This window comes from Ovis aries, chromosome 2, assembly GCF_016772045.2.
Source record: "Ovis aries strain OAR_USU_Benz2616 breed Rambouillet chromosome 2, ARS-UI_Ramb_v3.0, whole genome shotgun sequence".
Lineage (NCBI taxonomy): Eukaryota > Metazoa > Chordata > Mammalia > Artiodactyla > Bovidae > Ovis > Ovis aries.
Window position 1 is genome coordinate 151,486,027 of NC_056055.1, and position 26,362 is coordinate 151,512,388.

Sequence of the window (26,362 nt, forward strand, 5' to 3'; positions counted from 1 at the left end):
GATTAAACGTACCGCTATACCCCACAGGACTAAACAAATTGGTTCACTCATGTTTATGGTCTATCATTATTATCTATCTGGATGCTTTATTAATAGGTTTGGATTTGTATGAATTGATACAAGAAAAGTGCTATGTACAATGTTGCCTTTCCATATTATTTTCCACTGGAGTAATTTAGCAAATATGTGTCTTGTAAACCTCTTATCTCTAAGATGTGATACTACTGGTTACAAATAAATGCTGCAGTGTAAAGCATGTTCCTTACCTTTCAGAAGTTCACACAAATGTATGAAAATTTATGTGGCAAAATATAGATAATTGTCAAACTGATTGCATAGAAATGAGTCAGACTTCTGTTGGTGGTGATTTTATGTGATATAGGCTCATCTATGTGAAACAAGTGGGAAAATTTAAAGTAAAAAAATACTTTTTTTAATTAAGAGGTCCTGTCATGTTTTCATATATAGCAACAGCACATTTGTGTGTGTGTGTGTGTGTGTGTGTGTGTGTGTGTGTGTGGCAGTGCATATTCTAGGCCAAAGTAGAAAAGATGCAAGGAATTAGCTAAATAAATGAAAACTTAGAAAATTAAATTAAAATTGTTTTGCCTCAGTGGTTTATGAGGAATGGAACTGGATATTTTCACTTCATATTTCATATATTTTTGTCTATCTGGTTAAAAATTTATGACCTCCTCCTGAATAAGTCATTGAAACCTTTGTAATGACTTAGGAGCAAGGTCTAGAAGTTTATTTGTTCAAAGATTCAGTATCACATAGATTGCTTGAAATCAGAGACTAAACTGTTTTCTTACTATAATGCTTTAGCCTTAACTTTCTAATGTCTGAAAAGTACAAGTATTAGTTGCTTGGTCTGATTAGCTGATTAGTCCAATTCTTTGCTACCCCATGGACTGTAGCCTCCAGACTCCTCTGTCCATGGGATTTTCCAGGCAGAAATACTGGAGTGGGTTACCATTCCTTTCTCCAGGGGATCTTCCCGACCCAGGTCTCCTGCATTATAGAGAGATTCTTAACCATCTGAGCCACAAGGGAAACCCTTCTATGTGTAAATAAGAAATTTTTATTCCATACTGAACTATAACTCAGACTGAAGAAATGAAAAAATTATAGTTGAATGTTTATGTAATATTAGCACAAGATTTTTTAAATTAAACTCTGATATACTCTAATACCATAAGCATCATGTTTACTAGTCAAGTTTTTAATGGGAAACAAATTGTTTGGAAGATTACAAAAGTAAGGTGGGATATAAAAAGTATATTAAACCCTCTGAAAAGATAGCACAACATTATTTTGGCTCATAAATCGATATAGAGAATAGTTTTTTGAGTTTGTTTATACTTATAGTGGCTTAACTTTACCAAAATGAACAAAATGTGGAACTGTGAAAGAGGACTATCCAATAGAATCAAAGATAACAAGAGGAAATGAAGGATAATGAGGGCCCATTTCGGTTTTCAGAAAAGAAAACTTTTTCAAGAAATTTCATCTGCAAGTTTAGAAGAAACAAGGTTTAAATTCCACTTGTCTCCTGTGCACTAGCTTTCTGGTTCCCCTATCATTGGAAAGCTGTAAGGACCACTCAAAAAGTCTAAAAAGTAGTATGTTTACAATCTATGTCTCAACAAATGTCCTAAAGGGCTAGTTAAATACTTAACCTTAACTTTAGTTGAAGCTTGCAAAGCCAGTATTTCATGACACACACTTCCTGCTCTTATTAACTGATGGAAAGTGAATGGAACTGTCCTTAGGGAAGTGTTGTGTTTGGACTTTACAACCCTGCAAATAAAACTGCTGGCCTGGTTCCCATCCATAACTTTGTTATTCTCAGACCAGAGATCAGAAAATGCTTCCACTCACCTTAGCGATGATCACTTAAGCCCTATTGTGTGTCAGACATGATACAATGTCCTAGAGATACAAAGGTGAATAACGCAGATCAATATAGAAAGTGCTATGTAAGGATACATAAAATAGTGCCTAACTATGTCTGGAGAAGAGGGGGAAGGAGGAAGGCTGGAAAGCAATGCTATAGTTGAGTCTTAAATGATGGACAGGGGGATGTAGCAGGCAATAAGGCAGGGCAGAGCATGCCAGGCCTGTAGTAAACGTCCTGATAGAGCAATAACAATGGCAGTGGCAGTGCCTCCTGAAAGCAAATGAAAGAGCACAAGGCAGAACAAAGGAGTGAGGGTAAAAAAATCTTAATTAAGGACAAGGGGGATGCCAAAGATTGAGCTAACATTTTTCCTAGAGGGTTCAGAGGAAGATTCAAGAAGATGGCATTTGTTCTGGTCTTAATGGTAGAGTAAAACTGACATGTAGAGGGGGGAAATGAAGTCATATTGGTTGATAAAACTGCAAAAGGCAGATAAACATGGAAGTGCATGACTGCCTTCTCTTTTCTATTTAGTTCTCACTCTGCAGATGTTGTCTAGTCCCTTGACATCATACAATTTTAAGAGGATATCACCTTAATTTAGATCTCCAGTCCTGAATTCTCCTGAGTCACCCATCTGTGTACCTCCAGATGTTTATGTGGAATTTCTGCTTAAATGTCATACAGTCATGTCAACTGTTTAATGTTTAATAGTGAGCCCCTGACTTTCTTTCCTGAACCTGTTGTTCTTCTAATTTCTGATTTCCCATCTCAGTTATTGGTACCATCATCTACCCAGTTGCTCTACCAAAACCCTAGGAATTATTCTTGATTCTTTTAACTTCAACCACTGTATCTAATCCTTCAGTGAGCACTCTGACTCTACTCAAAAGCATATTTTAGATTTGAATTCTTAATTTCCTGAATCCCAGTGATTATTTTTGCTTTATTCTATTTTGCTCCTCTACCGTCCATTCTTTTAAAAATTTAAGTTACGTCATATCGCTCTTTGCTTTAAACTCTTCTATGTCTTTTTTTAGAACTAAATCCTTGCCTAATCATCTAGCTTACCAAACTCACTTCCAGTCTAAATTTGAACCACCTGTTCCAGCTGCTCTGGTTTCTTCCTGATTCTGCAAAGTCATTCTCACTCAATGCCATTGTACCCAAAGCTCACACTTCCTTCAGTGGTCTCCTTCATCTCTTTTCATCGTTTCCTTACCCTCCTCTTCCAAATTTTAATCCAAATGTCATTTAACGCTATGCTTTCTAATAGTTCTTCCCAGATTTTTCTAAATTATCACGATATTTATTTCCTTCCTAGAATTTAACATAGTATTCTTTTCATTCATTTACTTGTTATCTCTCTTTGCAGAAACTCTCAGAACCTTGAGGCCAAGGCTTTATTTCTTTTTAAGCATCATATCCCAAGTATCTGGCTTAAAGTAGATGCTCAATGAGTATTTGTTGAATAAATGAATCCCAAAGTCACTAGTTTCTTAAGACTATAAGCATTGGTAGAATCAAATACAGAGACACTTAAAAAAATAAGACACTACGCAAAATAAATTTGGTTTGATCATTGGGAAGTCATTGTCAGAAGTAGTCAATTGGAGTGGAGGCAGAGGTACGTCATGGGTGAGGATTAAAATAGGAGATGTAAAATTGGAGGAGAGTATTCTTGACTGAAAGGGGACAATGAAGGGTATGGTGCTATAGTCTTGGGGTGTGTAAAGAAAGTACTTTACAATTTTGGTTAATGAATAAGATTTGTTTAGATTTTCATGCGAGGAGAAAGAAGCATAGACCAAGAGGTTGAAGTTACAAGGGAAGAAAGGGTAGGTGATGGAAGATTATAGTGATGGAATTGGAGAATAGGATATGGAACCCAGGTGGGGGTTAAGTTTTGAAGTGCTCCTCACTTCCTCTGAGGAGCAGGCCATCAAGGAAATGATCTTTAGGATTTCCATTTCTTCTCATAAAAGCAAAGAAATAGAGGCAGGTATGGAACTGAACATAGTGAACAGGCTTTCAAATGATACCATGAGCAAGCTGAGACGCACTGGCCAGGAGTTCATAAAAAGGAATGCTGATTGTCAATAAAGATTCAACTGAAACCATCAATTTGGTACCAGTTTATAAAGTCGTGTGATTCTTTCATCAATCACCCATTTATTAGGTATATTCTATCTCCTGGACACTTTAGTTGTTGCTGGAAGTGCGGAGGGTAATAAATCAGTTTCTGCAGTCTACCGGGACAGAGGAATAAGCATACCAATTAGCAAAGCCTTGTGGGGAGGCTTATACCAGAGGAATAAAATTATACAAGCAGAATACAGAGGATGATGGGGAAGGGGTCATAGGTCTGGTTGTAAGATAAATGGCTATAACTGAAGCTCTTGTAATTGGAGCCATTCTCCATCATAGTAGAGTCCTGGAGGGGGAGGTGGCTTACTGGAATGGAGGAAGTCATGCGTCTGTGAGTTAGCAGGTCAGGGGGGCTTCAGACTGAAGTTGACCAGAAAGGTAGAAGTTCTTCTAGACAAGGCCCATGCGGCTGTGGCTCGATATCTGAATTCTCAGTGAGTATTTGAGAGTGACCTGGAAGTCCACACATACCAGTGAAAAGGCTAGGTAGAGGTTAATACAGCCAGATGGTGTAAACATCAAAGGAAGAAAGCATTGTACCTGCGAAGGACAGCATCGTGGTCTCAAAGGAGCCATTAACAAGACAGAAAATGCTCAAACCACTCCCCAGCCTCCTGGCAAACAAGGCATCATAAGAAAAGCATCCTTCACTCAGGAGAATTTCAGCCAAGACAAGAGGGAGGGAGGGAGCGAGGGGGAGAGAGAGAGAGTGATTTGTTAGCTACAGCAAAGGCTGAGGGTACCAGAGTCAAGGATGGAAATGGTTGGTTCTGAGATGCCAAAAAGCCTCAGGCCTGCACAGGCCACTGAACCAGATGGTGTCAGTGATCTGAAGATACCAGCAACCATGAATTGGTCCACTTCTTGTCAAGGGATTGTTGGCAGAAGGACCACTGACTTCCCCTCAAGGTCAATGCTGGGAGTAAGCAATATTGTCAATGGTCAGAACCCAGAGAAAAATGCCCTGTAATCCAATATCTTTTCTTTCGAAGTATCTCTTTTCTCTCTGATTATGAAAGAAATATATATTCATTGCACAAAATAAGGTAACACAGAAAAGTATGAAGAATAAAATAAAGATCAGTTATAAACCCCGAGGAAGGTAATATAATGGTTGTTAACATTTCCATATCTGGCGCTAATAGACTGCTGAGGCATTTATCATTTAGGACTCTCAAATGTGTCAGTGTTCCTTTTTCTCCCTTTCCTACCCTCTCTTTCACCTTCCATCTTTGGTGCTGCTACCTTTCTACCTTCCTCTCTGTTCCCCCCAAATTCAGACTTCAACCATGTCTGGTATAGAATCACCTTACCTTGGAGCCATCCAGTTACTCATTAAGCATTGAATGGATGTTGCTGTTATGGCTGCTGGTGTTGCAGGCCTGCTGCAGAGTTGCTATGGCTGTGCCCATGGCCCTCGGGATGCCTCTTCTTGTTCTTCCAGGGGTCAGAGACCACGCTGCTGGGCAAGTCTGAAAACCACTTAGCTTTTCATATTCATTTCTCAAAAGAGAAAAATGCCACCTTGGGGATGAGGCTAACCCAACCTTTACCAAAGCCCCTCTGCTGGTAGTAACTCACTACCATTCACCATCAAGGTACTGTTTTTTACCATCAAGATTCAGTCTCTTGACCCAGACACAGCATGGCAGGCCAGTCATTGAATGGTCCTCTGTCAATTAAACAGAAACTTCAGTTGTGCCGTCACTAGGGGAATAATGGTTTCGGCCCCCTGAAACTAGCTTATATGTGCTTCAGATTTTCTCTTGCTGCCTACATTCCCAGAAAAGGGAGGTAAAACACGCCTAGTGAGACGGTACTTTCACTTTTTTTGAGCTTGATAAATTTGTCCTTCATTTTACCACGTAAGTCAGAACGACTGTTTATCACAACCCTGCTAATTTTTTCTTTTCCTCCTTCCTCCCACCTGTCTCCTGCCACATCCCCAGAAGCATAAAGCTTTCAATATCTTGCTGTCCATTAGCATAAATAAACTCATGCTTTTAAAGTAAAAATAGATTTAATGCTATATTTGTTAAAGATTACATTACCATAAGAGGATAAAAATATTCTTGAGTAACAGGTAGATCATATACTTTAGAGACAAGAATATGCTTTTATTGTGGTTCCCTGAAAGTCGATTATTTTAGCCACAGATCAAAACTTTAGGTCTTGAGCACATGTTACATTTCCACTTTAGAAATTGTTAAACCATGAAGCTTCTCAGGACAAGTACTTTCACATTTCAACTTATTTGTTCTGTTGCCAGTGTATTGTAAGCAGACCAAAACCATGAAGGGCCATTTAAATTCAGTCTTTACTATATGAACCAATGGATAATGTTGTTATAATTTTGTTCCTTGTTTTTGTATCTCTGTTGTTAATTTAACTTTCATGTGATATTTATACATTAGATAAGAAAATACTTGGCTGATAAAGAACGGAAATGGCAGGAAATGGAAATGAGAGATCTTCGGCGTCTGGAAGAACTGAAGAAATTAATGGCTGAACAGTCAGTAAAAGACAGAGAAAGGTAAAAAAAAAAAAAAAAAAAGAAAGTAAATTGTGTGGTAATAGAAGTCTTTTATAATGTGTTAAGTGAATGGAATCTTCCATAATGTGTTAGGATAAATAATATCAGAGGGAGCATTTTTCTGTACTTAATATGTCCTTACAATATTTATATTCACAAATTGAAAAGTGATACTTATAATATATTTTAAACTTTCATATTCATACACAAATCTCTAATTTTCTGTTTTGTTCCTTAGATAGCTTCCTAGTTAAAATCATCACAGAGAATTTCATAGTATTTGATTACCCACTGTGTTTGTGAAATAATACTGGCTGCTGCAGTGACTCAATATTTTGACCTAGAAGGAAGAAACCATTATTTAGAGGAAAAGGGAGACCCATTTATTATGACTGAGGCTGAGAAAGACAATACACAATCATACTGTGCTGTGTGCTTCCTTTTATTATACTTAAGAGGTATTTGATATAGGAAAAATCTTGAATTCCCTAGAATAATGTAATTTTAGAGCTGGAAAGGACATCTGAGGTGTAGTTTCCTCATTTTATGAGGATTTACTCGTTGGAAAAGACTCTGATGCTGGGAGGGATTGGGGGCAGGAGGAGAAGGGGATGACAGAGGATGAGATGGCTGGATGGCATCACTGACTCGATGGACGTGAGTCTGAGTGAACTCCGGGAGTTGGTGATGGACAGGGAGGCCTGGTGTGCTGCAATTCATGGGGTTGCAAAGAGTTGGACACAACTGAGTGACTGAACTGAACTGAACTGAACTGCACTGAAAAATTAAAATTAAAAATTTCCCTAGTTTAATGTAGCAGTCAAGGTCAGTGAAGGGGCAGGGACGACATAGTATTTTGAATAGGAGAAGTTTAAGATAAAAAAATATTTATTCCAAGAAAAAAAAATTCTCAGGGCTGAAGGAGGGTTCTCATGGAAGAAACAAATTTGGAAATGTGAACCCTCCTCTCCACAGTTGGGATTCAGATCTCACTGTAGAAAGTGTGGTTGTGGGCTGCCACGTGGTGGGAAAGTCCTTGAACGGGCTCAACCAGAAGTTGTTCCCAGTCACTGGGCAAGCAGGAACACCCTACCTGGGTACAGGATGCCCAAACTGGAAGTAAGGCATTGTGATGCTTATGCTTCCAAGACTTGGTGGGAATCTGACGATGAGAGTACTTCTGAAATTTTATGGGAAACTGCCCACAGGGTGCACCTGAGCTCCACAAGCACCCCTGAGTGTACCCAACAAGTGCTGCTGGCAGCCATGAAGCAGCAGCAAGAAGGAGTGAACCCAGAAACTAGGAAGGAAAGCCCTTTCCTTCTTCGGAATCCCTCCAGCACCCTTTTCCATCATGGCTAAGCACTGTGCCAGCTGCAGAGCAGAAATGTTACAAGGTCCATCTCTATTTTCATAGAGCAGACAATGAAGGGTAGATTTGGAGCTGAGAGGCAATAAATTGGTTACTGGCATAGTTATATATTTTATCCAGCTCCTGGGTGGATTTTCACAAAAGATAAATTAAAAATAGATCTTTCATTTTGTAACATAAATCATAATAAAGTTTTCTTTACAGTTAGTCAATGTAAAAAAAAATTGCCTGGGACTCTTCATATTTTCTGCTCAATTTCATTGTGAACTTAAAACTACTCTAAAAATAAAGTCTACTACAGTACTAAAAATTCCATTTTAGACTTATTGTAACTTAAGATGACATAACCATTTTACACAACAAAGTTCATTTATATCTAGGAAGCTTCCTTGTGACCCATGGAAATAATTTCAAATTCCAGTCACCAAGTTGCAGAGTGAATTTGGGGTTCCACACAGATGCCAGGCAATTCCCCTCAATTTTCTGAATAAAATTCAGTTGATTTTCCATGTATCTCAGGATTTATAATTGAGTTTAATCTATTATGAAGAAAATCAAAAATATAGCAAAGCTAGGGCTCAAGGCTAAGTGATGAAATAACCATTGAGAAATCAGTTAAGCACAAACCAAGATATAAGAGGATACCAGAAGGCAGGCCAGGTCATGGGTCAAAGGCAGAAACAGGCAGTTCAATATTAAAGGCAAGGCAAATGTGGGAATCAAAAGGCTGGTTGGATAGTCTGAAACTCAGCTAGAGGAACAAAAGAGAGCTCCAGGAATTAAAGGGGGTGGGGAAAAAAGAACAGCGGTGAAGTCCCCGCATGCTTCTAGTAGAATCTGCCCTCTTAGCCAAGGAGTTTCTTTGACTACAGAGCCATTTCAGCCTTGTGCTTCTTGTCCCAATAATTATCAAGATAAGCTGATTCAGAACTTTGGTTGAAAAGAAGAAAAGGAAAATTAGAAGGGCCTGTCTTACATAACATAAAAGAAAAATAGGTGTCATATTATAACATAGTGAAAATAGTACTAAAGACTAGGAACCAGGAGACCAGGGTTTTAGTATCTTATTTGAATGGTGTATGACCTAGGGAAAGTCATTAATTTAACCTCTATTAGGCTCTGTTTTGTTCTTTGTAAAAAAAAAAAAAAAAAAACTGAACTGGATAACTTTTGAAGGCTAAGTGAGCTATCAACTTTTAAGAGTTTATGATCTGTATATTTTACTCATCTGAAATGTAGATTCAGATAATTATGAATCCAATCCTTGTATGCCAATGGAAAATCAGTGAAGAGGGCCATTAAAATATCCAGATAATGTATCAGAACATAATTCTCAGAAAATTTTGGATGATATTATAGATAAAAGCACAGTCCTCATTTTGTGATTTAGAGAGAGAGAATCTAACATGTAAAAATAGCTGATAACTTTTGCTTCTGACAAGAGCTAGAAATTGTGTTCTTTTGCAACCATCCTGATGCTGAGAAATGTGGTTGATTGGTTAAAATGTTTTTCTCCACTACTGAAATACAATTCACAAATCTCATATTTGATATTTTAACTGTAGGCACATTTTTCTCATGTCAGAATAAGAAGGCTTGAAGCAGTTTCCAGATCTGTTAAAAACACACATACACATAGCCTTGAGAGTTTGAAAACTTCTGTTATTTCATTTTTCTATTTTCTAACTCTAATATTAAATTTCTTGAAAATAGTACTCATAAATTAACACATATATTAGGTTAAACCATAAGAAAATTCCATTTTTATAGGTCAAACAAAGGTTAAGTATGGGCAGTTTTATGCAGTTCAACATAATAAAGAGATATAGCAATTTATTTACTAATTACATATCCTGTCTCAATCTGTTATAAGCTGCCTTGTGCCCTCATCACTTTACTGACATTGTTCTTGCCATAGTTTCCACTAACCTCCTAATGCCCTATTTTTATTTCTCAACAATGTCAAAGAAGTGGAGAGGGAAGGCTCTAGAATCAGGTTGTCAACATAAGAATCCTGTCTCTATCCTTTATAGCTGTGTGACATTTGGGTAAATTATTTCACATTTCTGTGCTTCAGTTTCTTCACCTATATAATGAAGAAATAAATAGTATCTTCTTCGTGGGATTGTTGCAAGGGATAAGTGAGATATTAAATGGAATGCACACATAGTGAATATTCATTAGATAGAAAGATTTCTGTCAATTGATGTTTTAAAACATGGGACACTAACATAATTTGTTCTCAAAATATTTAAGCATTTTAAATGTTTTAAATAAAAGGTGTAATAATGGGGACACTTTTTAAAACTGAAATATAGTTGCTTTACAATGTTGTGGCAATCTCTGCTGTACAGCAAAGTGACTTAGTTTTAAATTTTTATGCATTCTTTTTTTAAAAGATTCTTTTCCATTATGTTTATCCCAGGAGATTGTATACAGTTCCCTGTGCTATATACTAAGACCTTGCTGTTTATCCATTTTAAATGTAATAGCTTGCATCTACCAACCCCAAATTCCTAGTCCATCACTCTCCACCCTCCTGCCCCAGCTTGGAAACCACAAGTCTGATCTCCGTATCTGTGAGTCTAACCCTGTTTCATTTCATTTGTGTCATATTTTAGATTCTACATTTAAGAGATATCATATGTTATTTATCTTTCTCCTGACTTACCTCACTTAGTTGATAATCTCTAGTGTCATCCATGTTGCTGCAAACGGCATTATTTCACTCTTTTTATGGCTGAGTAGCATTCCATTGTATATATGCATCACATAGTCTCATCCATTCATCTGTAATGAACATTTAGGTTGTCTCTGTACTTTGACTATTGTGAATAGTGCCACTATGAATATAGGGGTGTGTGCGTCTTTTGGAATTATAGTTTTGTCTGGGTATATTCCCAGAAGCAGGATTGTTAGATCATATGGTAATTCTATTTCTAGTTTTCTGAGGACTCTCTGGGTGGCTCAATGGTAAAGAATCTTCCTACCAATGCAGAAGATGTAGGTTGGAACTCTGGGTTGGGAAGACCCCCGGAGAAGGAAGTGGCAACGTACTACAGTATTCTTGCCTGGAAAATCTCATGGACAGAGAAACCTGGTGGGCTACGGTCCATGGGGTCACACAGAGTCAGACACAACTTAGTGACTGCGCATGCTTGCGCGGGGAACCTCCATGCTGTTTTCCACAGTGCTGTACCAACTTACATTCCCACCAACGGCATAGGAGGATTTCCTTTTCTCCACATTATCTCCAGCATTTGCTATTTGTAGACTTTTTAATGATGGCCATTCTGACCATTTGAGGAGGTACTGTACCCCATTGTATTTGCATTTCTCTAATAATTAGTGATATTGAACATCTTCTCATGTACCTACTGACTATTTGTATGTCTTCTTTGGAGAAATGTCTATTGATATCTTCTGCCTATTTTCCAGCTGGGTGAGTTGTTTGTTCATTGTTGAGTTGTATGAGCTGTATGTATATTTCGGGAGACCCTTATACAATCTCTCCACTGAAAGTCTTCTCTGATATCAGCTGTTTAATACATACATACAAACTATATATCCCTAAGTAAAACATGACTTTAAGAGCAACAAAGACCCAATACATTTTACATTATGGTAACACTGTATTTGTTTCAGCTGCCACAACAAAATACCATAGACTGATGGCTTAAACAACAGAGATTTATTTTCTCACAGTTCTGGAGGCTACAAGCCCCAAGATCAAGGTACCAGCATTGTTGACTTCTGGTAAGAACTCTCTTCCCAGCTTTTAGACACTTGCTTTATATTCAGAAGGTGGGAAGAGAAAGATAGCAAATTCTCTGATGTTTCTTCTTAAAGGGCACTAAACTAAATTTATTCCATCAAGAGGGCCCTACCTTCATGACCTCATTGAAACCTAATTATTTCCCAAAGGATTCATCTTCAAATACCATTACATCAGTGTTTAGATTTCATATGAATTTTGCAGGAACAAGGTCAGTTTATAGCAACCATTTGTATATAAAAAAACACATTTATATATGGCAAATTACCTATTTATTATTAACTACTATTTATTGGTTGCTCCTAGCACATAAGGCTTTTGTGACAATTAGGAAAAGTACTGAAAGACTAGATATCGCTTCAAGAAAATTAGAGATACCAAGGGAACATTTCATGCAAAAATGAGCTCAATGAAGGACAGAAATGGTATGGACCTAACAGAAGCAGAAGATATTAAGAAGAGGTGGCAAGAATACAAAGAAGAACTGTACAAAATAATCTTCATGAATCAAGTAATCATGATGGTGTGATCACTCACCTAGAGCCAGACATCCTGGACTATGAAGTCAAGTGGGCCTTAGAAAGCATCACTATGAATAAAGCTAGTGGAGGTGATGGAATTCCAGTTGAGCTAGTTCAAATCCTGAAAGATGATGCTGTGAAAGTGCTACACTCAATATGCCAGCAAATTTGGAAAACTCAGCAGTGGCCACAGGACTGGGAAAGGTCAGTTTTCCTTCCAATCCCAAAGAAAGGCAATGCCAAAGAATGCTCAAACTACCATACAATTGTACTCATCTCACACACTAGTAAATTAATGCTTAAAATTCTCCAAGCCAGGCTTCAGCATTATGTGAACCATGAACTTCCAGATGTTCAAGTTGGTTTTAGAAAAGGCAGAGGAACCAGAGATCAAATTGCCAACATCCACTGGATCATGGAAAAAGGAAGAGAGTTTGGGAAAAACATCTATTTCTGCTTTATTGACTATGCCAAAGCCTTTGACTGTGTGGATCACAATAAACTGTAGAAAATTCTGAAAGAGATGGGAATACCAGACCACCTGACCTGCTTCTTGAGAAACCTTTTTGCATGTCAGGAAGCCACAGTTAGAACTGGACATGGAACAACAGACTGGTTCCAAATAGGAAAAGGAGTATGTCAAGGCTGTATATTGTCACCCTGGTTATTTAACTTATATGCAGAGTACATCATGAGAAATGCTGGGCTGGAAGAAGCACAAGCTGGGATCAAGACTGCCAGGAGAAATACCAATAACCTCAGATGTGCAGATGACACCACCCTTATGGCAGAAAGTGAAGAAGAACTGAAAAGCCTTTTGATGAATGTGAAAGAGGAGAATGAACAAGTTGGCTTAAAGCTCAACATTCAGAAAATGAAGATCATGGCATCTGGTCCCATCACTTCATGGAAAATAGATGGGGAAACAGTGGAAACAGTATCAGACTTTATTTTGGGGGGCTCCAAAATCACTGTAGATGGTGATTGCAGCCATGAAGTTAAAAGACACTTACTCCATGGAAGGAAAGTTATGGCCAACCTAGATAGCATATTCAAAAGCAGAGACATTACTTTGCCAACAATGGTCTGTCTAGTCAAGGCTCTGGTTTTTCCAGTGGTCATGTATGGATGTGAAAGTTGGACTGTGAAGAAAGCTGAGCGCCGAAGAATTGATGCTTTTGAACTGTGTTGTTGGAGAAGACTCTTGAGAGTCCCTTGGACTGCAAGGAGATCCAACCAGTCCATTCTGAAGGAGATCAGTTCTGGGTGTTCTTTGGACGGACTGAAGCTAAAGCTGAAACTCCAGTACTTTGGCCACCTCATGCGAAGAGGTGACTCATTAGAAAAGACCCTAATGCTGGGAGGGATTGGGGGCAGGAAGAGAAGGGGACGACAGAAGATGAGATGGCTGGATGGCATCACCGACTCAATGGACATGAATTTGGGTGAACTCTGGGAGTTGGTGATGAACAGAGAGGCCTGGGGTACTGTGGTTCATGAGGTCGCAAAGAGTTGGACACGACTGAGCGACTGAACTGAACTGAACCCCTTTCTGGTGGCAAAGTAATAGATTCCCTACAGGAAGCAGACAAATTAGGAAAAGACAAGACTCCCTCCTGCACACACAGCTTGACAAGCAGAGGCAAAACTGGACATCATACCCCATTATTACTCCTGGCTAAGCATGACTTTTGCAAAGCACAATCTTCAAAATGGCTACCCCTGCAAATAAACCAACCTAATTCTTTAAAAATTTTATATATTATCCATGTTGCTTCTAAGGGACTTCCCTGGTGGCTCAGACAGTAAAGCGTCTGTCTACAATGCGGGAGACCCGGGTTCAATCCCTGGGTTGGGAAGATCCCCTGGAGAAGGAAATGACAATCCACTCCAGTACTATTGCCTGGAAAATCCCATGGACAGAGGAGCCTGGTAGACTACAGTCCATGGGGTCGCAAAGAGTCGGACACAGCTGAGCGACTTCCATTTCACTTTATGTTGCTTCTAAAGTTTAGCCATCTGATATTTCTTTTCATGAAAGATATGAGCTAAGTTTCTGACTTTTATGAAAGCTGCTCAATGTCGTGTCCAGCTCTGCAACCCCATGGACTATACAGTCCATGGAATTCTCCAGGACAGAAGACTGGAGTGGGTAGATATATTCCCTTCTCCAGGGGATCTTCACAACCCAGGGATCGAACCCAGGTCTCCCTCATTGCAGGCTGATTGTTTACCAGCTGAGCCACCAGGGAAGCCTTTCATATTGGTCTAAACTGATAGACCACCATCTCTACACCAGTTATTATGATTCATCCCTTCCCCCTGATTTTAAATGCCACTCTTTTATTATATATTACATTTCTAATTATGCTTTTATATCCATATAGACACGAGTAGATTAAATAAAAACTGATCTATATTTTTATTTCTATGTCAATAACATGCTGTTTTAATTATTGTTTTTCTGTTTTACTTATTCTGTGTTCATTCATTGTTCTTTTCAAAAATATGTTAGTTACTATACCAAGTTTCAATTTAAAAATCTGTTAATTTTTGCATTGAAACTTTGTTATGGAGAGCTGATTTATGTGCCAAATTTAATCTCCATTCTAGGACCATCGTTCCAGAGTAGCTCTCCAGTTCAAATTTCTTCTTAGGTTCTCTGGAAGATTTCATAGTTTTGTTTTGCTCTTTTTTTTTCTGGTGAAGACCTGGAAATTATTTTGCAATAAGTAGAACTGAGTGACCAAGAAGCCAATTATAAATTTTCTTTAGTCACTATGTGAAAAGTGTCTGAACTAGGAAGTCACAATGGGGATGCAGAAGTGATAGACGCTTATGAAGTATCTAGATTAGGTAAAATTAATTTCACTGAGGGAGGTGTTTGAAGGAAAACAGAGGAAACAGCATGATCCTGAATATAATTGAGCTTTTTCTGTCCTCTTGAGTTGAAAGCATATCTGAGGTTATTGATATTTCTCCCGGCAATCTTGATTCCAGCTTGTGTATCTTCCAGTCCAGCGTTTCTCATGATGTACTCTGCATATCAGTAAAATAAGCAGGGTGACAATATACAGCCTTGACGTACACCTTTTCCTATTTGGAACCAGTCTGTTGTTCCATGTCCAGTTCTAACTGTTGCTTCCTGACCTGCACACAGATTTCTCAAGAAGCAGGTTAGGTGGTCTGGTATTCCCATCTCTTTCAGAATTTTCCACAGTTTATTGTGATCCACACAGTCAAAAAGCCTCTTGATGAAAGTGAAAGAGGAGAGTGAAAAAGTTGGCTGAAAGCTCAACATTCAGAAAACGAAGATCATGGCAAGCGGTCCCATTACTTCATGGGAAATAGACGGGGAAACAGTGGAAACAGTGTCAGACTTTATTTTTTGGGGCTCCAAAATCACCGCAGATGGTGACTGCAGCCATGAAATTAAAAGACGCTTACTTCTTGGAAGAAAAGTTATGACCAACCTAGATAGCATATTCAAAAGCAGAGACATTACTTTGCCGACTAAGTAATGGCAAGCCTCCGTCTAGTCAAGGCTCTGGTTTTTCCTGTGGTCATGTATCGATGTGAGAGTTGGACTGTGAAGAAGGCTGAGCGCCGAAGAATTGATGCTTTTGAACTGTGGTGTTGGATAAAACTCTTGAGAGTCCCTTGGACTTCAAGGAGATCCAACCAGTCCATTCTGAAGGAGATCAACCCTGGGATTTCTTTGGAAGGAATGATGCTAAAGCTGAAACTCCAGTACTTTGGCCACCTCATGCGAAGAGTTGACTCATTGGAAAAGACTCTGATGCTGGGAGGGATTGGGGGCAGGAGGAAAGGGGACAACAGAGGATGAGATGGCTGGATGGCATCACGGACTCGATGGACATGAGTCTGAGTGAACTCCGGGAGATGGTGATGGACAGGGAGGCCTGGCGCGCTGCGATTCATGGGGTCGCAAAGAGTCAGACACGACTGAGCGACTGAACTGAACTGAACTGAGTTGAAAGCTTTTAGTTATTTTGTTTTCTATTTGTTTTACTTTCTAATAAATTCATTTGCATATATTATCTATGTAACTTTGACTACTTTCTACCTGGTTTGAAACATGTTTTTATTATTTAATTTTTAAATAGTTTAGGTTTCATTTCTGATGTCCTAACAATATATTGGTAGGGTGCTTGACAAAAGCAATGTTGCTAACAGTTTTCAATTTCTTTAACTTTTCTATTTTTTGTCTTTCATAAAGATGAGTAAAATTTCAGCATGATTTATGGGAAGCTACTAACACTGCTACTTTTAACATATAAAAAACTTCATTGAAGAATAATTTATGTTGTCATAAATTGCTCTTTTAAGTGTACAATTAAATGATTTACACTTTTATAGGGGCTTCCCTCATAGCTCAGTTGATAAAGAATCTGCCTGCAATGCAGGAGACCTAGGTTCAAAACCTGGGTCAGGAAGATCCCCAGAAGTATTCTTGCCTGAAAAATCCCATAGACAGAGGAGTCTGGCAGGCTACAGTCCATGGGGTCTCAAGAGTCAGACACGACTTAGCGACTAAACAACCACCAGGGGCTTCCCAGGTGGTGCTAGTTGTAATGAACCCCTCAGACAATGCAGGAGATATAAGAGATGTCAGTTTGATCCCTGGGTAGGTAAGATCCCTTGGAGGAGGGCATGGCAACCCATGCTACTATTCTTGCGTGGAGAATCCCATTGATGGAGGAGCCTGGCAGGCTTCAGTCCATGGAGTCTCAAGGAATGGGACACAACTGAAGCGACCTAGCACACATGCACACACACTTATATAGAATAAATTTATGTAATTCTACAACCATCTGTACAGTCCAGTCTTAAATCATTTTCCTCACCCCTGAAAGATTTTCATGCCTATTTGCATTAATTTTCAATCCCCCGCTGAGCTCCAAATGACCATTAATCTATTTCTGACTCAGATTTGCCTTTTCTAGACATTTTATATAAACATAACACACTGAATTATTTTATTTAGCATAATGTTCTTGAGGTTCATCCATATAGTTGTCTGTATTATTAGCTTTATTCCTTTAAATTATTGAATAATATTCTACTTCAGCAGTACTTTTCTAAAAAATTAATTAATTTTTTAACTTTACAATATTGTATTGGTTTTGCCATACATTGACATGAATCCGCCATGGGTGTACATGTGCTCCCCATCCTGAAACTCCCTCCTTCCTCCGTCCCCATCCCATCCCTCTGGGTCATCCCAGTGCACCAGCCCTGAGCACCCTGTATCATGCATTAAACCTGGACTGGCGATTCATTTCACATGTGATAATTTACATGTTTTAATGCCATTCTCCCAAATCATCCCACCCTCTCCCTCTCCCACAGAGTCCAAAAGACTGTTCTATATATCTGTGTCTCTTTAGCTATCTGGCATACAGGGTTATCGTTACCATCTTTCTAAATTCCATATATATGTGTTAGTATACTGTATTGGTGTTTTTCTTTCTGGCTTACTTCACTCTGTATAATCGGCTCCAGTTTCATCCACCTCATTAGAACTGATTCAAATGTATTATTTTTAATGGCTGAGTAATACTCCATTGTGTATATGTACCACAGCTCTCTTATCCATTTGTCTGCTGATGGACATCTAAGTTGCTTCCAAGTCCTACTATTATAAACAGTGCTGCGATGAACATTGGGATACACATTTCTCTTTTAATTCTGGTTTCCTCAGTGTGTATGCCAAGCAGGTCGGATTGCTGGGTCATATGGCAGTTCTATTTCCAGGTTTTTAAGGAATCTCCACACTGTTCTCATAGTGGCTGTACTAGTTTGCATTCCCACCAACAGTGTAAGAGGGTTCCCTTTTCTCCACACCCTCTCCAGCATTTATTGCTTGTAGACTTTTGGATAGTAGCCATTCTGACTGCCATGAAATGGTACCTCATTGTGGTTTTGATTTGCATTTGATAATGTGTGATGTTGAGCATCTTTTCATATGTTTGTTAGCCATCTGTATGTCTTCTTTGGAAAAATGTCTGTCTAGTTCTTTGGCCCACTTTTTGATTGGGTCATTTATTTTTCTGGAATTGAGCTGCAGGAGTTGCTTGTATATTTTTGAGATTAATTCATTGTCTATTGCTTCATTTGCTATTATTTTCTCCCATTCTGAAGGCTGTGTTTTCACCTTGCTAATTCCATTCACCATTACAACAAAAAGAATAAAATACTTCGGAATATATCTACCTAAATAAACAAAAGACCTATATATAGAAAACTATAAAACACTGGTGAAAGAAATCAAAGAGGACACCAATAGATGGAGAAATATACCATGTTCATGGATTGGAAGAATCAATATAGTGAAAATGTGTATACTACCCAAAGCAATCTATAGATTCAGTGCAATCCCTATCAAGCTACCAACAGTATTTTTCAGAGAACTAGAATAAATAATTTCACAATTTGTATGGAAATACAAAAAACCTCAAATAACCAAAGCAATCTTGAGAAAGAAGAATGGAACTGGAAGAATCAACCTGCCTGACTTCAATCTCTACTACAAAGCCACAGTCATCAAGACAGTATGGTACTGGCAGAAAGACAGAAATATATATCAATGGAACAAAATAGAAAGCCCAGAGATAAATCCACGCACCTATGGACACCTTGTCTTTGACAAAGGAGGCAAGAATATACAATGGAGAAAAGACAATCTCTTTAACAAGTGGTGCTGGGGAAACTGGTCAACCACTTGCAAAAGAATGAAACTAGATCACTTTCTAACACCATACACAAAAACAAACTCAAAATGGATTAAAGATCTAAATGTAAGACCAGAAACTATAAAACTCCTAGAGGAAAACAGGCAAAATACTCTCCGACATAAACCACAGCAGGATCCGCTATGACCCACCTCCCAGATTATTGGAAATAAAAGCAAAAATAAACAAATGGGAGCTAATTAAAATTAAAAGCTTCTGCACAACAAAGGAAACTATAAGCAAGGTGAAAAGACAGCATTACTTTTTAAATCTGTTTTTCAAGGCAATGTTGTTTCCTTTCTTGTTGGCAAAATATTAATATTAATAGAGTCCCTTGGACTGCAAGGAGATCCAACCAGTCCATTCTGAAGGAGATCAGCCCTGGGATTTCTTTGGAAGGAATGATGCTGAAGCTGAAACTCCAGTACTTTGGCCACCTCATGTGAAGTGTTGACTCACTGCAAAAGACTCTGATGCTGGGAGGGATTGGGGGCAGGAGGAGAAGGGGACGACAGAGGATGAGATGGCTGGATGGCATCACTGATTCAATGGACATGAGTCTGGGTGAACTCCAGGAGTTGGTGATGGACAGGGAGGCCTGGCGTGCTGCGATTCATGGGGTTGCAAATAGTCAGACACGGCTGAATGGCTGAACTGACTGAATTGAACTGATGCAAAATAGTATAAAAGGAAGTTTTAAAATTTATGTAAAGTGTGATATCAATTTAACATAAGACTTTAATTTGTACCAGGGTGACATATTCACTGACATTATCCCAAATGTTTGAAGGGTAGTAACTGATCTCAACTTCCTTATGAGCCCCCTTCTTGTAGGGTAGTAAGACAAATGGAAACTTTTAAATTAAAAGTATGTTATGTTCTTTCATTTCTTTTTAAATTTATTTAATTTTTAATTGAAATATTATTGCTTTACCGAATGTTGTTGTTTTCTGTCAAACATCAACATGAATCAGCCATATGTACATATGTCCCCTCACTCTTGAACCTTCCTCCCATGTCCCTCCCAGTCCCACCCCTCTAGGTTGATACAGATCTCCTGTTTGAGTTCCCTGAGATATACAGCAGATTCCCATTGGCTATTTTACATATGGTAATGTAAGCTTCCATCTTACTTTCTCCATACATCTCACCCTTCCTCCCATTTCCCTGTATCCATAAGACTTTCATTTCTAAATGGTCTCATTTCAGATTATCTATGTCTCTTTGGGTGGTAAAGGTAGAAACTCCAACCTATGCTGGAGGTCAGACAGCCTCCTCAAATATAAGGGTGATATGGCTGGTCAGCATGCAGATTCTGATACCCCTTAGGGTCCTCATTACTCTCCATAATTTCACCCCATCCCTCCATGTCCCCAGGGTACAACGCAGCTCTATCCAATAAAAATGTCACATGAATCACACATGTCGTTTAAAATTTTCTAGTATCTACATTTAAAAATAGCAGGTAGAATTGACTTTAAGAGTACACTTTATTTAACCTGATCTATCCATTCCATGATCTTCCCTGGGGGCTCAATGGTAAAGAATCCACCTGCCAATGCAGGAGACATGGGTTTGATCCCTGGGTTGGGAGGATCCCCTGGAGAAGGAAATGGCAATCCACTTCAGTATTCTTGCCTGTGAAATCCCATGGACAGAGAAGCCTGGTGGGCTACAGTCCATGGGGTTGCAAACAACCATGTGGTTGTTAGACAGCAACTAATAACAACATCCATTCACTATGCCATCAATATAAAAATTATTAATGCATATTTTATATTCTTTTTATATGAAATTTTTGAAATCTGCTATACATTTTGCACTTCCATCACATTTCAGTTTGAACTAGTCACATTTCAAGTGCAGAGTAACCTCATGTGGTTAGAGGAGCCATACTGGCCAGTGGAGGTATACAAAAAGGCTTATTAGCCTCTTGGCAATGGAGGATTGAGTGGCTGGTCAACCTGAAGATTCTGACTCTGTTATATTAATAGAATTGATATCATTTTTATATAAATTGTGAACTCTGCTTTTATCTTCTTCTACCTTATCTTCTTTATTTTAGAACTTCTCATCTTTATGTTCTTCTTTAGAACTCATCTTCTATCTTTCAAAGTTTTCACTGCCCTTGCCAGTTTGTCCTTGGTATCTCTTGTTCTTTGGAATAGGCCTTAGTCTCCATGCAATCTGCTGGTAACAGAATTGGACCCACTGAGCCTTAGGATGCAAGCCAATATTTAACACTGCCACTGATCACACACCTGACATTTTCTCTAGTCCTGAGGTCTCCTCCTTCAGGTCTTTTCAGCCATAGTTTTCCCAGCGTGTCACTTATACTTCCAGTAAGACCTCGAGCAAACCATGGGAAGCAAATGTTCCCTAATGTAATCTCTAGACACCTCCCCTTCCTACGTCATGCTGCTGCTGCTGCTAAGTCACTTCAGTCATGTCCAACTCTGTGCGACCCCATAGACGGCAGCCCACCAGGCTCCCCTGTCCCTGGGATTCTCCAGGCAAGAACACTGGAGTGGGTTGCCATTTCCTTCTCCATGCATGAAACGTGCTAAATACAGGCCTTCCTGGGGAGGTATTTTATACCAGGAAAGTGGGAACTAGTCCCATGTTCTTGGGTTCTTTCATAATTATCTTAGTGTTTCTAATAAGCTCCCATCATTTACAGTTGATTCACTGAGGGGTAAAAAGCTGTGGAACTAGCATTTGAGAACTTCACTTACTTCTCCTTTGCACACTAGTGAAATGGTCAGAGGGAAATATGATATCCAGGAGAAATAAAATAGATGAGGTTACTATTTTCAAAATGTTGTCTCTGTAGTATTATTATGAAGAAAAAGTCTAGGAAAAAACATAACCCTATGATAACAGTTTTTGTCTCCAGGTAATGAAATGGACAGTTCTGATTTTCTTCTTTATATTTCTGTACTTTTCAAAAGTTCCACAATGAGCATATATTTCTGACAGTAAGAAAAAACCCTCAGTAGTTTTAAAAATAATAAATAAAACATACTTTTTTATTTTCATCAACTGTTTGTCTGTGGGTTTCAAATTGGTAGGAAAAGTAGGACGTAATGGAAATGTATAGAAGTGAATGTATGAATTCAAATATAAAAGTATGAAACAGAAGATACACTTTTCAGGCAAGAGAAATAAGTCTTCAAAGTAGCCATAAGAACGTACACTTCTTTGTGTTTTTTTTTTTTTACCACAATATTTATACCTGTGTGAAAGTGTTAGCCCTCAGTCTTGTCCATCTCTTTGCCACCCCGTGGACTGTAGCCCACCAGGCTCCCCTGTGCATGGAATTCTGCAGGCAAGAGTACTGGAGTGGGTTGCCATTCCCTTCTCCAGGGTATCTTCCCCACTCAGGGATAGAACCCCAGTCTCCCGCATTGCTGGGCAATTCTTTACTGTCTGAGCCACCAGGGAACCCCATTTATACCTGGTATGATCTAATTTCTCTAATGCTATATTTGAGGTCCTTTTCTAATCTTCTGCTTCTTTGTCATCTGATCTCCTGATGGCTTCCCCCAGAGCCTTCTTTTTCCATCCTCTGATATAAGTTAAACTTTCTCTCTTCTTTTATACACGGTGGTCCTTTCCAGCAGGACTCTGAATGCACAGCCTTCGTCCTGGGGCCTCTTGGGGCCAGTGGCACAGCCCTAATCACCGTGGCGTGCAACTCTATAAGCTGAGATGATTCTGTGACGTTTATGTTTCTTTTGTTTGGGTGTAATTTTAAACATATTTGTATTGTTTCCAAAAATTTTCTTGACTGAGTATTCTTTATGTTAGATACACACAGGGAGCAGCAAAAAATAAGCATCATTGCTTTCCATTACCACTGAAAGTGGCAAAGTAAACAAGGATAAATTTAGATCATCCTTCCATGCAAGGGCTGCCCTTGTCATTAGGACATTTTCTAAATCCATGTTCAAATGCTCAATTTCTAACTTTTCTGAGGTTGAATTCTCTTGTTGCAAACATGTACTTTATTTTCTCTATATTTGCCAATCCTTGTTTCTACAAGGATGGATATGATTGTGGCCTTTAATAAATAGTCTGCCCTTTCCATTTACATCCTTTGTAATAACTTTAGTGTATTGAAAATGGCTAGGCGTATATACATGGAATTTAGAAAGATGGTAACGATAACCCTGTATGTGAGACAGCAAAAGAGACACAGATGTATAGGACAGTCTTTTGGACTCTGTAGGAGAGGGCGAGGGTGGGATGATTTGGGGGAATGGCATTGAAACATGTATATTATCATATGTGGAATGAATTGCCAGTCCAGGTTTGATGCATGATACAGGGTGCTTGGGGCTGGTGCACTGAGATGACCCAGAGGGATGGTACGGGGAGGGAGGTGGGAGGGGGGTTCAGGATGGGGAACACGTGTACACCCGTGGCGGATTCATGTCTATGTATGGCAAAACCAATACAATATTGTAAAGTAATTAGCCTCCAATTAAAATAAATAAATTTATATTAAAAAATAAAAATGGTTAGGGACTTCCCTGACGGTTCAGTGAAACTAGATCTCATGCTGCAACTAAAAATCACACATGCCACAATGAAGATGGAAGACCCACATGCAGCAATAAGATTCAGTGCAGCCAAATAAATAAATAACAATTTTTAAAAATGTTTGAAACGATACACTCTAGAAAGAACTTTTAAAGATTTCTAAAAGCAAATTAACTTGGTTAAGCAGTTCCTCTGGACATAATTTTATAACCAGGAATCTGAAGCTGGGCACAGCCAACAAACAGAAGATACAAACTCTGAGCATATCGTTGGTCAATGCTAATGCAGCAAGAGAGCAGAATTTCCATTCTTTGCTGCAATCGGTTCACCTGGAAAGCATTCGAAAGTTCTGCTGTCCAGGTCAGGCCCCAGACCAATTAGATCAGAATCCCTGGCAATGGGATTTCTGCCTAAATAGTTTTTGAAAATCCTCAAGTGATTCTGAAATGCAGCAACATTTGAGAACCAGTGTACTAGAGTTCTTTCCATACTTTTTGAAGTATGGGTCTCTAATCATCTATTGGATTCTCGAGAACATTACACTTTTTTAGAAGTGCTCCTAATGTCTCTTTCCTCAATGCTACACCCTCACTGAAACAGTTCAGGAAAGTCATGTAGGCAAAACTTTATATTCCTGGAAGAGTTTATCAATTATAAGAATCTTCTGTAAGCAAAAATTGTGCATGTTTCTCACTAAGCAGGTGTGTGTGTGTTTGCAAACAAACATATTTAGCAGTAACAAACACTAGTTCTTATTTTTTCCAAAAGAAGAGAGTTTTCCTATGTTGTAAAACAAACATTTGAAGTTGAAGATGGCAGTGGCTATTTGGAAGGAAGAAACTAGAGTCAGCTGCCTTCCTAACACTAAATTGGTTTTCTTAATCTAGTGTGTATTTTGGGGTGCATGCCAACAGGAGGGAATTGACAGTTATTGCATTTTCTAAGTAGTAAAACCAGATGTTTCTTTCTATTTTCCATGTCTTTTCCTAACAATATGTAAAATTCAGCATGTTGTATTAGAAGACACTGAGAACTTTTAAGGTGGGTCCACAGTCTAATCTTTGAGATTTTAAAGAGTATGTTTAGTAAAGTGACTTCAACAGAAACTTAATAAATGTTTGTTATGCTTTTGCTTCTCAGCATGAGATTTCCCCAATATTAGTGGGAAAGTTCTTGTTCATTAAATCTCTGTCAACCAAATCCCTATAACAATTACTTTTGCCAAATTATGTCAACCATGGATCACCATGAGGCATTAAACAAATATAGTTCTTAGCAAGACTTCCGTTTTGTTTTTTAAATGATATTATAAAAGTTTCACAAATTACCATCCATTTAAAAGACTGAAAGAGACCCCAGTGACAGACAACATGCTGTCTTACAACTGATAGAAGTGAATAAAAATAATAACTTGTAGAATCTGCTCATCAGTGTAAAACAATTGACTATGGCTTTTGTGTATATGTGTGTCCATATTTTTTTACATACTGGATGATTGATAACAGATCATTTGGACATAATCATAGTAGTCCAAATAATGGGAGAAAAGGAAAGATATACATATCTGAATGCAGAGTTCCAAAGAATAGCAAGAAGAGATAAGAAAGCCTTCTTAAGTGAACATGGCAAAAAAAAAAAAAAAAAACAGAGGAAAACAATAGAATGGGAAAGACTAGAGATCTCTTCAAGAAAATTTGAGATATGAAGGGAAAATTTCATGTAAAGATGGGCGCAATAAAGGACAGAAAGAGTATGGACTTAACAGGAGCCGAAGATATTAAGAAGAGGTGGCAAGAATACTTTGAAAGACTACACAAAAAAGATCTCAGTGACCCAGATAACCATGATGGTGTGATCACTCACTCACCTAGAGACATACATCCTGGAGTGTGAACCCCAGTGGGCCTTAGGAAGCATCACTATGAACAAAACTAGTGGAGGTGATGGAATTCCAGCTGAGCTACTTCAAATCCTAAAAGATGATACTGTGAAAGTGCTACACTCAATATGCCAGGAAAATTGGAAAGTTCAGCAGTGGCCACAGGACTGGAAAAGGTCAGTTTTCATTCCAATCCCAAAGAAAGGCATTGCCAAAGAACATTCAAACTACTGCACAATTGCACTCATCTCACATGCTAACAAAGTAATACTGAAAATTCTCCAAGCTAGGTTTCAACAGTGCGTGAACTGAGAACTTCCAGATATTCAAGCTGGATTTAGAAAAGGCAGAGGAACCAGAGATCAAATTACCAATGTCCGTTGGATCATAGAAAAAGCAAGAGAATTCCAGAAAAACATCTGCTTCTGCTTCATTGACTATGCTAAAGCTTTTGACTGTGTGGATCACAACAAACTGTGGAAAATTCTTAGAGAGTTGGGAATAGTAGACCACCTTACCTGCCTCCTGAGAAATCTGTATGCAGGTGAAGAAGTAACAATTAGAACCAGACATGGAACACCAGACAGTTTCCAAATTGGGAAAGGAGTATGTCAGAGGAGTACTGTATATTGTCACCCTGCTTATTTAACTTATATCAGCGAACATCATGAGAAATGCTGGGCTGGATGAAGCATAAGCTGGAATCAGGATTTCCAGGAGACATATCAATAACTTCAGATAAGCAGATGACACCACCCTTATGGCAGAAAGCAAGGAGGAACTAAAGAATCTTTTGATTAAAGTGGAAAAGAAGAGTAAAAAGTTGGTTTAAAACTCAACATTCAAAAGATGAAGATTATGGCATCCAGTCCCATCACTTAATGGCAAATAGATGGAGAAACAATGGAAACAGTGAGAGACTCTTTTTCTT

The 26,362-nt window shown here is 38.6% G+C and overlaps 1 protein-coding gene across 7 annotated transcripts in view; it reads left to right on the forward strand.

Moving 5' to 3' along the window:
* CCDC148 (coiled-coil domain containing 148) overlaps positions 1-26,362 on the forward strand; it is a 340,275-nt gene that overhangs the window by 229,522 nt on the left and 84,391 nt on the right. For all 7 annotated transcript variants that reach the window (XR_009599333.1, XM_060409905.1, XM_012136609.3 and 4 more), the window contains one exon: positions 6,466-6,584. Coding sequence is in view for 6 of the 7 variants with exons in the window: in XM_060409905.1 (XP_060265888.1) it covers positions 6,466-6,584 (119 nt within the window). In the remaining variant the exon portion in view is untranslated. The remainder of the gene's footprint in view (positions 1-6,465; positions 6,585-26,362) is intronic.